The sequence below is a fragment of the Cnephaeus nilssonii genome, assembly GCF_951640355.1.
Source record: "Cnephaeus nilssonii genome assembly, chromosome: 18".
Taxonomy (NCBI): domain Eukaryota; kingdom Metazoa; phylum Chordata; class Mammalia; order Chiroptera; family Vespertilionidae; genus Cnephaeus; species Cnephaeus nilssonii.
Genome location: NC_137089.1, coordinates 5080625 through 5094861, shown reverse-complemented (window position 1 = coordinate 5094861; position 14237 = coordinate 5080625). Strand labels below are relative to the sequence as shown.

Genomic DNA, 14237 nt, shown 5'->3' with positions numbered 1-14237 from the left:
GAACGCCCACTTGCTTAACACGGTTGGGCAAGCAGTCAAGGGAAGGGCCATTCCTTTCAGTGGAAGATGAAGTAACCTACTCGTTGGAGACGGAATGGGTAGGTCGTTTCTTCATGTTTAAACCGAAAGGGACCAAATGGAATAATAAAAAATAAAGAGGCTCCTGTAAAGAAGCAACCAGTCTCAATATCAGACATGCCATATTGAAATGTAAGACATAAATTCTGGAAGTGTAGGCGAGAAATGGAACAAGGTGGAAACAAACAAAGAAGTGAAATGGATCACCTGACCCAGCAAACCACCTACACCAGCCTTTCTCGAAGGAATTCACAACGCTTCTCCTACAACAAGGGTCCGGTAAGCCAGGAAAGGTCTCTGAATCCGACAGGTCTCTTTATCAGAGGTGGCGGGGGGGGGGGGGGGGCTCTTCAGTCTTTATCCCACTTTATGCAAATATTCACGCATTTCACTGCAGAGGTAACACTGCGCTGAATTATGAGGTCCTAAGAAGTCACCTGTGTGTGTGTGTGTGTGTGTGTGTGTGTGTGTGACGTAACATGCAATCCGTCACCTTCTGAGATCTGTAGAATTCTGAATTTTGAAGCATCCTACCCCAAGGGTTTTGGATAAGAGACTGTGGACTGGATGCTCTATACACCCCGTGTCTCTGTGTATAAATATATGAAATTGCTTCAGAGGACATTAGTTAGAAGTTAGAACGACACGATGATCTTTACTTTCTTATTTAATTGACTCCGTATTTCTGAAACTTTTATGTGGAACATGTTCGTTTATCACAGAAGGGAAAAGAAAACCTCCCTCTTAACCGCCTCCATCCACAGGGCTGGACGGCTTTGCAGAGACTGTCCTGCAACACGAGTGGGCAGTGACGCACCAGGACGCGAGGGGATGTCTGGGGTCACACTGAACCTCCCACCGATGCATCACCATTTTGCAAAGAGAGGAGGTTTTTTAAAACCCACGGCACCCAGTGGCTGCCAATTCACCGTTGAGTATACCCAAGCTCTCTACAGTTTTCAGAGTTTCAAAGAACTTGAGAAATCATCTGCCAGCGATCTACATCCAGCCTGTGCCTGTCCAGCTATTCTTTTGAGGGGGAAGAAAAGAAGAAGAAAAAAAAGATAAAAGCATCCTCAACTCAAACCACAATGCCCTGCAGCCAGACTGCAAACAGGAAATGCTAGGCAGATGGAGAAATCTTCGCTGGGCTTCACCGGCTCTGAAGCAACGCCGCCCTCGACCTGCTGGGGGCGCTTGGGCTCTTGGGCAAGCTCTGCTCTGCAGAGGCTCAGGGACCACGGAGCCAGAGGCGGAGGGTCCTTCTGGGCACCACCTCCTAATCTCAAACAGGGTTCACATGTATTTTCTAAAACTACTGCTCCACGGGGGCGCTTGGGGCCAATGGTTTCCCTCTGCCCACGGAGAATCTATTTCCACCCACGGCTATGCCTTCCCGGCCCCGCTCTGTGGTTTGGTGATTGAACAGGGCAGCCCAGGCAATGGCCTCACGGCTCCCCTTGAAAAAGTTAAAAGGAAGATGGGACATAATTTCCGTTTTGTGTTAATCACCTGAATAACAAAACATACTCGGAAACAGCTAAAACTCAACAGCATCCTTTCTTTTTGTTCTTTAGTTTTCCTTTCGTGTTTTTTTAAAGACAAGGAAGCTGCGTTGTAAAGAAAGCCTCGTTCATTAATACATTAACTACAAAAGGGCATTCAAAGTAGAAAACCAGAAGCTACGAAGGCCTGGAAATAAGGAATAGCCCCTGCTTCAGCAAAACAAATAAGGTTATGTCCGCAGACGGCTTTGACTAGGAAGACATCTTTAATTGGAGGAAGGATGGGTTCAGAGAGATTGGTAAGCCAACGAAAGGAATATTTATAGTAATGTTTTAAAATGCTAAGGTCACCTAGCATTCACCACCAACCAAAAGCCATGCACTTAAAACCTTGACACCAAAACCTTGTAAACATTGATGGACTAGATCAGTGGTCGGCAAACCGCGGCTCGCGAACCACACGCGGCTCTTTGGCCCCTTGAGTGTGGCTCTTCCACAAAATACCACGGCCTGGGCGAGTCTATTTTGAAGAAGTGGCGTTAGAAGAAGTTTAAGTTTAAAAAATTTGGCTCTCAAAAGAAATTTCAATCGTTGTACTGTTGATATTTGGCTCTGCTGACTAATGAGTTTGCCGACTGCTGGACTAGATCATGTTCACGCTCCTGTGGCTTCTCCCACTGAGAGGCAGCCTTCCCCAGCAACACTCCATGGCCTAGCCCTAGCAGGTCCACTTCTGGAGGAAACAGCTAGTCACTTCACCTTTGCGAGATGCCGACCACATAAAGGACTCTGACTAGAGGGAGAGATACCAGTGAAAGGAAGAGAGACTACAGAGTGGATGGCAGATACACACAACGTGAAGGGACCTGCTGTGTGGGGAAGAGTGGAAATGGACTGGTCTGGGAAATGTGGAAGTGATGACTCTTGGCTTAAGCCAAACTGATCAGGTCTCCTGGAAACGCAAGGTTGGCGAGATATCCCTGGGAAAAGAGCGACCTGGGGAAACAGCTTCCTCCCAGCAAGCCCTCACCAGCTACCACCAAAGGGAATGGCCAGTCTGCTGTCACTTCCTTTCTTCCCACCACACCTCCCTTTGAGCTACGCCACCAGCAAAGGGGCAGGTGAAGCCCAGAGGAAGGAGAAATGAGAGGGCCCTTCTGAATAGAGACTGAAATAATGTAAGATTTACAGAAATGTCATGGATTTATCAAAAACCTCCAAAGGATAGGCATACGTATGTGCTAAGATCAAAACGATCCTTTGAGAGTTTTAAAAAATAAGACATATTTCTATCTTCAACTTTCATTTTCTTGAAGATTAATTGTCACTTTAAGACTAAGTCAATGGCCTAAATCACCAATTAGAGTTAAACTGCAGGAAGACAGACACATACACACATGTATTTATCAAGCACAATAGGGGAGAAATGTTCTGATGTGTCAACTATTCGGGTTAACGTTCTACAGAAAGGTTTCATTTTTCCAACATTTCCTAATGAGGCCACAGTGCCTATCGGACCTCTGAACAACTGGCCGGGGTCAAGGCATCGAGTGTGAGCTCTGGATCCTTACGGGAGGCCAAGGCGCACTAGGAGAGACGGGGCAGGGAAAGGACAGAAACAGCTCCAACTCCTCCTCCTCCTCCCACTCTCCTCTTCTCCCCCCCCCCCCCCCCCCCCGCCTCTGGAAAAGGCTGGGGAAAGCATGGGAGAGAGCTTTTCCTGGGGCACCTTCCAATCTCCCTGTGCTCCTGCCTCGAGGGACTCAGGAGAAACGAGACCTGATTAGAATCAGCTCACAGAGCGCACCTTTCTCAGTGTGGACACAGCGTGAGGCTGGTGGGCATAACCTGGGGGTGTCCAGACAGTGCTGCCTGGTGACCAGGTCCCCACCCCCAACTCTGTGTCCCCTCCCAGGGTGAGCAGCTGCAGTGCCCGGGTCTTAGGGATGCTTCGGAAACCTCCGATTCCCTGAACCTCACCACCTTTTTCTTGGGAGCGGGTTGTAAGGACGAGGGGCACTGGGAGAGGTTAACCAATTTGTAAATCAGGGCTCGAAATGCATGGTCATCTGCACACACGTGAGATGGAATGTGTGTGTCTGACATAGACGGCGTCATCACTCTTCCAACCAATGAAAAGGCAAAAGCTGCTCAAAGTCTCCCGAGACAGAGACAGAACAGGGGTAGGAGGTGGAAGGAATTCAGGTCAACCCGCTTCTCTCCAACTCTACCGATTTACCCGCTATCAGCCGGGCGGGAGGGACAAATTCTAGGAGTCTCACCATGGCATTTCTTTACCTGTGACTCCGTACGTAGGACTCAAAAGCTGTTCGGCTGTAATTAATAAAAAGATCACGTATGAAACGGCTTACCAGATTTTTCAGCAGGGTGGACAGTTCCTTGGTAAGAGTAGAAAATTTGACGAAAGCGGTGCCAAGATCCGGGTTGTCTCGACTTAAAAAATTACTCCCGAACTTATCCAGAACTTGGGCATAGTTTTCTTCATTTTGTACATGGTCTGAAAAAGAAGACGACAGAGGAGCCTGAGCTGCTGTTTGCCACAGAACCGAGCTGCTGTGAACATGGATCGATCACTGGAAACTCCCAGCAGCAGAGAGAGACGCCGTCTATTATTTACCGCACACGACCAGGAGGTGGTTAGCGGGGCACTGAGCGTTCTCACAATGAAAGGAGGTTTCCCTTTCTCCATCACAGCATTTCGTTCACTTCTATCTCCATCAATCCATGGACTCCCCACAGGTTGAGGGGTCAAGTAATCATCATATTTGCAAGCAATTAAGAAACTACGATGATCAGGAAACGAGGAGAAAATTCTTAGAAAAGTCAACCCTGGAATGCCAAAGAAAACCCCACGTGTTCGAACATGAATCTCCCTGCAACGAATGTTAATCTCCGTTCATTTTGCTGAGCCCTGGCCCTGAGGTGAGCATGGTGAATGACGTGCTGCTACCGGACTGTCCACCTGACACCTGCAGAACGGAGTCCTGCGCAGCGTGGCGGGCCTGGCACGGGCCCGTGGAAGCATTCCAGATCCACGCCCGCTCTCCACGGCTCTCCCCCTCTGTCGTGAGGACAGGGAGGCATGGATTTGTACAGAGGCCCACAGGAGATGTGTAATGTCTACTGAATGAATAAGTGAACAAATACGCATCTAACACAGTCCTAACTATTAAAACCCTATCTTTAAAGGCTTATAAATTCAACACCTTTTTCGTTATAAAGCCTTCCCTGCGGGCCAAGATCCTTCCTTGCCTGTGATCCTCTGAGCCTCCTCTGTGGTATTTTCCACCGTGTCATATCATGTTTGTGTAAGTGGAGCTCTTTCCAGCCCCCAGACCGCGAGGGGCAGGATGACCTGCGGCTCACCTCTGCGTCCCCACCCAACAGCCAGGGCCTCGCGGTTTTCTGTAGGAGGCTCAGGGAGCGGCGGCTGGCTTGGATTTGGTGATTTCCCTTCCGGGAATTTAAGAAGCATTCCCTTCTTAAGCCTCCTAGGTTGCTCGATAATCAAGATGAAATTTTAAATATTTCAGTCTCATCCAGCCGGTGTTGCTCAGTGGCTGAGCATCAACCCATGAACCAAGAGGTCCCCAGTTCGATGCCCAGTTCGATACCCGGTCAGGACACATGCTCGGGTTGCCGGCTCAATCCCCAGTAGGGGATGCAGGAGGCAGCTGATCAATGTCTCTCTCTTATCGATGTTTCTATATCTTCACCCTCTCCCTCCTTCCTCTCTAAAATCAATAAAAATTAAAAAAAAAATTCACTCTCGAAGACACCCCCCCAAGGGTCAATCACAGCGTGGGGGCAACGGGCACCGGAGAAGCGGAACGCGGTCTGCACCGGGGAGGCAGGCCCAGCACAGCAGAGGACAAGCGTCAGGCCGTCCGGGGAACGGAACGAGGCCCGCAGCCTCCCGGTCACCAGCACATTGAACACTCACGACGCCCACAGGGGAGGTCAGCACTGGGGCTGAGACAGTAACAAAGAGAAGACGCAGCTCTGCCTGCTGCCGGCATTCGCTCAGAGAAGAGGCTCAGAAACACAAGAGAAAGGCCACATCAGCTGGGCAGACAGGCGCCCGTGCTGGATCTCTCTGGAGCTGCTGCTACCCCGACACCTTCTGCCGGAGGCCAAAGCGCTTCCTCACCCTGAGACTCCCGCCCGACGCCCGACAGAGAAGAATCGGCCACCTGCCTGCCGACGGCTTCCACGCGAAGGGTCTCCGTGGTAAATGACACGTAAGCATCGGGTTTTCGGTGCGTTTGCTTGAAATGATGAAATATTTCAAATGATTACAGAATACCCATGTGCCCACCAACCAGTTAGGAGCCCTTTCTGACCAAATGCCTTTCACAGCATCACAGATAACCTTCCCTGGAACTCTGCAAGGGAGAATCACGCTTCCTGGGCAGATGAAACATAAACTGTGGTCTGAGAGCGGCAGAAGGGGAGATGGGGTATGTAAGCACAGGCGAGGGCAGGGAGCCTGTATGTTTTGCTAATTCCACAACTGAATAACCATACAGTCAGTATCTATATCTATATCTGTGGACATGCGTGTGTGTATACATATGTATATACACATACCTATGTGTATATACACATATCTATGTAAAACTTGAAATAATCCTAATAATCCTATGGAGGTAGAAATGTTGGGAATTAAGTGTAAGTTGCTTAGAATGGTGCCTGGCATGTGTATCAGACATAATTACCTCTACACCTCTGCCAGTGATGGCGAACCTCTGACACGCATGTCAGCACTAAATATTTAGTTTTTGGTTTATTAAATACAATTATATATAACAATTATACATCTATGTTATTTAAACTATAAATATCGTGAAATAATGTTTTTTCCTCAAAGTGACACACAACCCGAATTATGCTCAGTTTTTTGGCGAAGTTTGACACACCAAGCTCAAAAGGTTGCCCATCACTGACCTATGCTGACAGAGAGAGGTATTTAACATCGAACAGCGCAGCCACGTATGCCTCCCGTTTTAAGGATTTTTCTTACAGACTGCACCACAAACCTAAGAATGGCCATTCACTGGGAAGCTGACACAGACACACACATCCCTCTGAACAAAGTTAGGGTTCACCAAGCAGGTTTCCGACAGGCACAGTGAAGGCAAGGATCTAGGATGCTGGGGGAGGACGGGGGAGCCCAGGGCCGAAGGGGGGCGGATTACAGAGTACAGTAAGCAATTTGAATGGAATGTAATTCGGGGGTTTAGCAAAGAGGAGGAATACAGGGCTTTGGTGGGGCCGCGGGGTGGGAAGGGCTGTCACAGACATGGGTGTGACTGCATGGGAGGCAGGAAGTGGCCCGAGCCGTTCAGGGCATGCCAGAGAGAGGACAGAGCTGTTTTAAGCTCCCCACTCCACCCAGCTGCTGGGAGCCTGTGGGGGCTGGGGACAAAGTGGGCACGGAGAAATCTGATCCACCAGCTATGGAGATGCATGCTTTTCAAGTATTTGTACGGAAGTCCTGGCATTCCTGGTATGGCTGCAGAAGGTAAGACAATTCTAAGAGCTAGGGGACTCCTTTCAGGCCTGACAAAAAGACAAAATAAGACTGTCTTACCAACCAAACCAGAAAGGGCCACCCCGGCAGGATCTCAACTGCTTTGGGGAGCTGAGGCCCCTGCACTAGTCACGTGACATGTTCCGTCAGGTGGAAGGGCGTTCGCACGTCCCAGCATTTAACCCGCAGCAGTCACTACGCTGCGACTTCCTTTTCCAGTAATATGGCGACAACAGCTCGTCTGTGATTCCGTCACTGTAATTCTGACTGCGCGGGTCAGCAGGGCCCGTGGAGTGGCCTCCATACTGTGAACATCCCCAAGCACCTTCCAGGCAGTTTTATAGATAACAAAGAGAAACTCCAGGGTGGGGCCAGATATTAGACTTCAGCTTCAGTGATTCCAAGCCCCATCTTTTCGCCACCGCTTCTTTCAAGGTCAAATGTAAGTGTAACGTCCTGGGCAAACCCGCCATTCATTCTCTCCTGGGCCTTTTGCAGTGCCCGGTCCCCAGCGTCGGCGAATCTGTTGTCTACCCAGGTCCCGGCGCTGGGCTGGGCACACAATTAGTGCTCAGTAAAATGCTCACCGCACGTAGTGAAGTCTCTTAGAACAAGCCTTTTTCCTTCCTTCAAACATACTCAGCGCTGGCCCCGTGCCAGGCGTATAAAATACAATGAGCTGTAGCTGCAATAGGAAAGCCATGTAACACGAGCCAGGAATTATAGCGCCAGGCTAGGGGGAAGTGGTGCGTTCTTTTATACTATCCTACACATACGGTGTGGTACTAATCCCACTATTAAAATTCTAATTAAATGTGCTAATAAAATTACAAAAATAATTCTGACATTTATCCTAAGATGTAGAAAAACAAAAATTATTTCTCTTCCTCTTCTCTAGTCCCATCTCCTTGAAATAAGCAAAGCTGATCATCTTGAGTGAAATCTCAGAACTTTCTGAATGCTTAAAATATATATACACACAGAGACACAGACACAAACATAAGGGGTTTTTCCCCCTTTTCTCACTTAAAAAACAAACAAACTGATGGGATATTATTACAAGACTCTATGGCTTGCTTTTTTCCTAGTGAACAAAGATGAAGAAACTCAGAACAGTAAAATACAATGCATTATTTTAACCACGATTCCATTCCATAATAAACTGTACCGCCATTTATAGAACTATGCACCTCCTGAGAGATGCAAACAAAAAACAAGGCTGCAATAAATGTTCTTCTACACAAGCTCTTATATGCGGCTACTTTCTCTCTGAAAAGATATATTCACAAAAGCAGAATTGTTGAGGGATAGGGTGTGCATTTCAAATTTTTATTAATCTTGCCATGTTTCTTTCCAAAGAGGTTGGCTATAGCAATCACATCTCCAATAGCAACACAAATAGGAAAGGGTCTCTTTCCCTATAATCTCACCAGCACATAGATGTCATTTTTTAATGTCATCGGATGTAAAAACTTGACTATCATTGGCCTGGGCAATCTTTACTGAAAAGACTTGGGTTTCCTACCTTCTGTTCCTAAACCTTCTAATGTTTAGTATTTAAAAAACACACACATTTACGTCTTCAATCCAATGCAATATATTTCTTTATATAGCACGAGGAAGGGTTCTGACATTATTTAAAGAATGTTCCCGTCCTGGTCAGTGTGCTCAGTGGTTAGAGCGTCAGCCTGTGCACATACCTGGGTTGCAGGTCAAACCCCGGCTTCAGTTGGAGCATGTGCAGGAGGCAACCAATCGATTTCTCTCTCACATCCATCCATCTCTCTCTCTCTCTCTCTCTCTCTCTCTCTCTCTCTCTCTCTCTCCCCCTCCTCCCTCCTTCCCTTCCACCATCTCTAAAACTCAAAGGAAAAAATATCCTCAGGTGAGGATTAACAACAAAAAAGGGTGTTCCTAAATCTTCTAATATTTAGTTTTATTCTCTTTTTAATATTTAAATAGTTAATCCATCATCAATGAATTTATTTGTGTGGCATGAGGAAGAGCTCTAGCTTGATTTTCTTTTCCTCTGTATGAAAATACACTGCCTACTGAACACGGCCTGTTCTGGGCACCATCTAATGTCTGACAGGTGACACACGGTAACACTTAGCGCAGGTTAGGTTTCTGGAGATGGTAACTGAGCAGCTCTTGAAGAATGAATCGCTGGTTACCAAGTAAACTGGGGTAAGGTACACTCCAGGTGAGAGGTAACAGCGTATCATAAAGGCACCATGAAGTGCCCTGGGGTAAAGGAGCCAGTGCCTGAGTGGGCAGGATGCAGGGACTGGCATGAGGTCTCTCCAGAGCTCACCGTCTGATCTAGAACTAGGCCAGTTAAGGCTCTGATCTAGAACCAGGCCGGTTAAGGCTCTGATCTAGAACTAGGTAGGTTAAGGTGTTAACAGCATCGTCCTCCACGCCTGATCCAGATGAAGCTCAGATCCTTTTGGCCACAGGAATCCATAAAATGAGCAACAGCCATCCTGAGTCCCTGAAAACCATCTATTCTAGCTTTACAGACACCATGTCATTGGGGCTGGGAACTCTGGATTTAGAGTCCAGACTGTGTTCTATTTAGACACAGTGTTCACTCGTTTAGATACAACATTTACTGTCATTTCACTTCCCTGGGCCTTAGTTTCCTCATCTGTTCCCACTCCCCCTCACTGCAGAGATCTCTCACTAAGAGGAAAGGCAAGGTCCTGGGAGGCAGAAAGCCCTGTGCACTTGGTTTTAATTGCCTTTCTCCAGGCCTCTATATGGAAATACATGCTTACCGAACATGGCCTGTTCTAGGCACTGACGCTTTGGATGATTCATTCCTCCAAATTTTCAAGGTCATTGTGAATTTGGATTTGTTCTTTCAAAACTCTAGCCCAGACTCTGCAAGAATCTGCCCCAACCCCTGGGTGTTTGTTATCTGACGCTCAGCATGCAGACTTCCATTTCTGCAGCAACTGACAACCCACTGACTAACAGAACCTCAAGAACCGATGCCTGAAGCTCCCAGGACCGCTCTGCATTTACAGGCACTTGCACACGCTCCGCGGCGGCTTGGCCTTCCCCTCTTCCGCTCCATCACTCGGGCTTCCTAACTGCCAGGTGAAATACACATCACACTTCGGCTTGCTGGTGGCCCCCAAGGAAAGCCAGAAAGGAAACAACCAATTCCTAGCCGATGCCAGCCTCCCACAGCCTGACTACCCATCACTCAATGGAGCCACGCTTGCTTTTAAATGGTGCAGTTTAAAAACACCTCTCCACATTTTATTTTTAATTCATAAGCTTTCACCAAGCACCTATGCTGGGAGACAAAGGTTATTTAACTCACGAGGTTTGTGGCCTTGGGTACATGCCTTAGTCGGTTTCAGCTTTAGCTTCTTGGTCTGTAAACCATGTGTAAAGTAAGTAAAGAACCCATTAAAGATGGGTTCCTGTCCTAGAGCAGGGCCTGGCCTGGCCTGGCCAGACACCTCTACACGTCTCTCCAGACAGTTTGGGCTCAGGCACACCTGTCAGCAAATCATTTTAAAGCACATCTTTCCAATGAAAGCTTATTTACTCAACCACTTGTTATGTATTACTACTGTATACATTACATGCAGAGATCATGTACTAACATACTAGCTGTATCAATTAATGGTTCCAAAACGCCCTAAAATTGACTGAAAACGTCTATGCCTTGCCACCTAAGCATGCCGTCTGTAATTCAGAATACACACAATGAGAAACAATGGAAAGAAACATGGCTAATTAGTGTTTTCTTCTTTTAGCTCATCTGAAATGTTTATCAACACAGCAAGTATGTTAATAAACATTTTACCTTCACAATGAGAACAATAAAAAAGCAAACAAATAGAAAATGCCATTTTTTCCCCAGGGTGTCCCAGAACGGAAGCCCCTGCAGCTCTCCAGAAAGAACAAGAGCAGATCTGCACAGTTACCAGGAGCACGGAGATGAGAACAGCCTCCTGCTGTCTGAATGCAGGTGACAACTGGCCCTACCAAGTCACCCCCGTCAGCCCTGAATCTGTCTGTCTCACAGCATCGATCATCCACGAGAAACCCCGCAGCATCAATAGCCACTGGCTTGATTTCCATACCCAAACAGGGCGTCAGAAAACCCATCAGCAGTAACCTTCTGGCTGAAGACTCAGCTGGCGAGTCCCTCCACTCCTAGAAGCAGACTTGAACTTGAACATGCGTGGCCACATCCAAAAGCACACATCGATTCAACACAGAATGATCCCAGACGCGGCTGCCTTCAGATGGCGTCTGTGCGGAGACCTGTGATGGGCCTGCTTCCCACGTGATGCTCCGCGTGGGGAGGAGAGCATGTGCGAAAGAGGGCGGGCTGAAGCAAACCCGGGGAGAACACCACACAGAGAAAGGCCGAGGCCAGCGTCCCTCCGCACTCGGCTATCCTTTAAGCGCAGCTTTTTTATACAGGAAGAAACAAGCCTAGTTTGGTGAGACATAAACCATCAAAAGCGAGGTCAAAATGCAATTGTGAGGCAGCAGGTGCAGGCAGGCCTCACAATCTTGATGGTAATTGCTAAGGGGGGTCTGTTCAAGGAGAGAGTGGTCCTTAAAGGAACTACAGCAAAAGGGATTAGTTGGGAACGACTGGAAACCACAATGGTGTCACACATGTGTGCCTTTAACTGGTGAGCTTTAACTTAGTCCCGTGGTCGGCAAACTGCGGCTCGTGAGCCACATGCGGCTCTTTGGCCCCTTGAGTGTGGCTCTTCCACAAAATACCACAGCCTGGGCGAGTCTATTTTGAAGAAGTGGCGTTAGAAGAAGTTTAAGTTTAAAAAAATTTGGCTCTCAAAAGAAATTTCAATCGTTGTCCTGTTGATATTTGGCTCTGCTGACTAATGAGTTTGCTGACCACTGACTTAGTGCATCTGAAAGAACAAGAGAGCAAAAGCAATGCAAAGAGCAGCGAGGCCCCCATTCCAGGCCATGGGCATGGGAGTGGGGGGTGGGGGATGGCGGTTGGGGATGGGGAGGGGGGAGAAAAACTGGTGGCAATCTGTTCTTTCCCCATGTGCTCACGGGGCGGGGGGGGGGGGGCGGGGAGCTTCTTCCTGGACTGACTACTGACTTAAAGGTGTGTGTGCGTGTGTGTGTGTGTGTGTGTGTGTGTGTGTGTGTGTTAAATACCAGGGCTCCTACAGGAATGTCAGTATGTTAGAAGTACCAAATGAGTGATATTTGAAGTGTACTTCATTGGCAATCCAAGGACTTTCAAGGGTTGTTTTGACTCCATGGGGTACTTCCTATACATGCAGACTTTAAAACCTCACTTCAAAGTGTGGCTGGAAGGTAAAAACATTTATTTACTTTACGATGAACTGTAAATTGAAGAGTGCAGAAATCACTACTTGTTCTTTTAATTCTATCACCTACTCACCTCTCCACACTTAATATATAGTTTTGACCAAATAAATAAAATGCCAATGACCTATATTCAGGTATGTGAGATCCCCCAACCTGAGCTGAGGACATACCTTTCGTAAGTCCCTTTCAGACACTGTCGTATTTTATAACCGCCCGGTGAGCCAAGAGTGTTCTGTCAATCCCCTACGGCTACATGCTCAGTAAGGGCTTCATCAATGGATCACTCACGTGTAACTTTCATAATTAAAGGTCTGTAGTTGATAATCTGACAAGAGTAGCCCGTATCAAACTAATGCTCCTGTCAATAACAATTAAAAATGATGGACAAAATATTTAAAACCACCACTCGGAGCCATGTTCAAGGGGAAGCAAATTAGGCTCCATCTTTTGAAAGAAAAAGAGTCAATGACTGCAGCGTATTTTAAAATCACGTTCAAGAAACTCCTAGCTTTTAAAGCATGTGCTGGCAGGGGAGAGAGCGGGGGAGTGAGGGTGCGGGGGAGGGACACGCACCAAGGCACAGTTTCTAAGTCAGCGGTCGCCACCTGGTGGTCCGTGAGGTCCGAAAGGTTGGCCTGTTCTAAATGACAACCTACTTCTCCGATGAATGACGTTAAAACCTCGAAACTTAGAAAAAATGGAATGGCTTGGAGAATTTCCCCTTGATCCAGAGAGTCCACAGAATTCAGTGTTTTGTTTTTAAAATGTCCTCATACACAGCAGGGACAGCAAGAGAAAGAGACCAATTCCCAGAGCCATTTTCAAACGAAAGCACCTCCAGGGAGATCACTGGTTTCCTAATAAGATTTCTGCTATTATAATACTGACAAGGCCTACGTGTAACAATAATAAACGTATTTTAAGAGTAAGACCCTCCACCATCTTTTGAATCATCCAAGGGGGTGGGGGAGACTGGGGTTGGTGATCTCAGACCAGAAACACAGAAATGCTTCTTACATCTGTAAAGAGCATCAGATGGGTTCGTGTCACTTAAGCACTGTGAGAAAACAAGAACGTTATGAAAACACCCTGGGAAACAGATACCAGGGTGCAGCCTCTTGTGGCTTCTTTGGACGAGGCCAAACCCCTTGGCCGGGAACGCGCGGATTCCACGGAGCCTGTCTCATGGAAAGATCTGCAGCGCCGCTGTGTTACTCATCTGGCTATTTTGTAAGAAGTAAATGTCCTAGTGCTGCCCACACCAGCTGACCAAACCCCGGGTAGAGTCGTCGGTGACGGCAGAAACCGCCAGGTCCCAGCAGTCCGTGAGATCTGGGTTTGTCCCCACAGTTCCGAGCCCCCCAAAGTCACCCATGGATTACACTGCTGGGAGCTTACAGGTGATCAATGCGTTCACGAATAATCATGATTCGTGAATATTTAAGCCGTTCGTGGAGAGCTTCGCAGGGAACCATCCAGCCAACAAGCAGCAATTCATTCCCCACGTGGTGAGCCCCGCCCTGTGTCAGGGAGAAGACGGCACCGAGCACCTGCAAACAGCCAAGGTGGAGCCAGCGAGGCTCTGGTTGCATCGCTTGCTCGATGTGGCACCTGAGTGAGTTAGTCTGGCTCTTTCGGCTTCAACCTCAACATCTATAAACGGGGGTAATGGAGACCGACCTCACGGGCTCGCCTGGCTTAGCTTAGGAGAGCATCAACCCCCAGCGCATGCCGTGTCCTCCGAGAGGTCC

At 47.8% G+C, this 14237-nt stretch overlaps 1 protein-coding gene across 1 annotated transcript in view; it reads right to left on the bottom strand.

Moving 5' to 3' along the window:
* Positions 1 to 14237, bottom strand: part of ASAP1 (ArfGAP with SH3 domain, ankyrin repeat and PH domain 1) — a 217895-nt gene that overhangs the window by 55671 nt on the left and 147987 nt on the right. The window contains exon 5 of the mRNA XM_079796332.1: positions 3956 to 4101. Coding sequence (XP_079652458.1) covers positions 3956 to 4101 — 146 coding nt within the window. The remainder of the gene's footprint in view (positions 1 to 3955; positions 4102 to 14237) is intronic.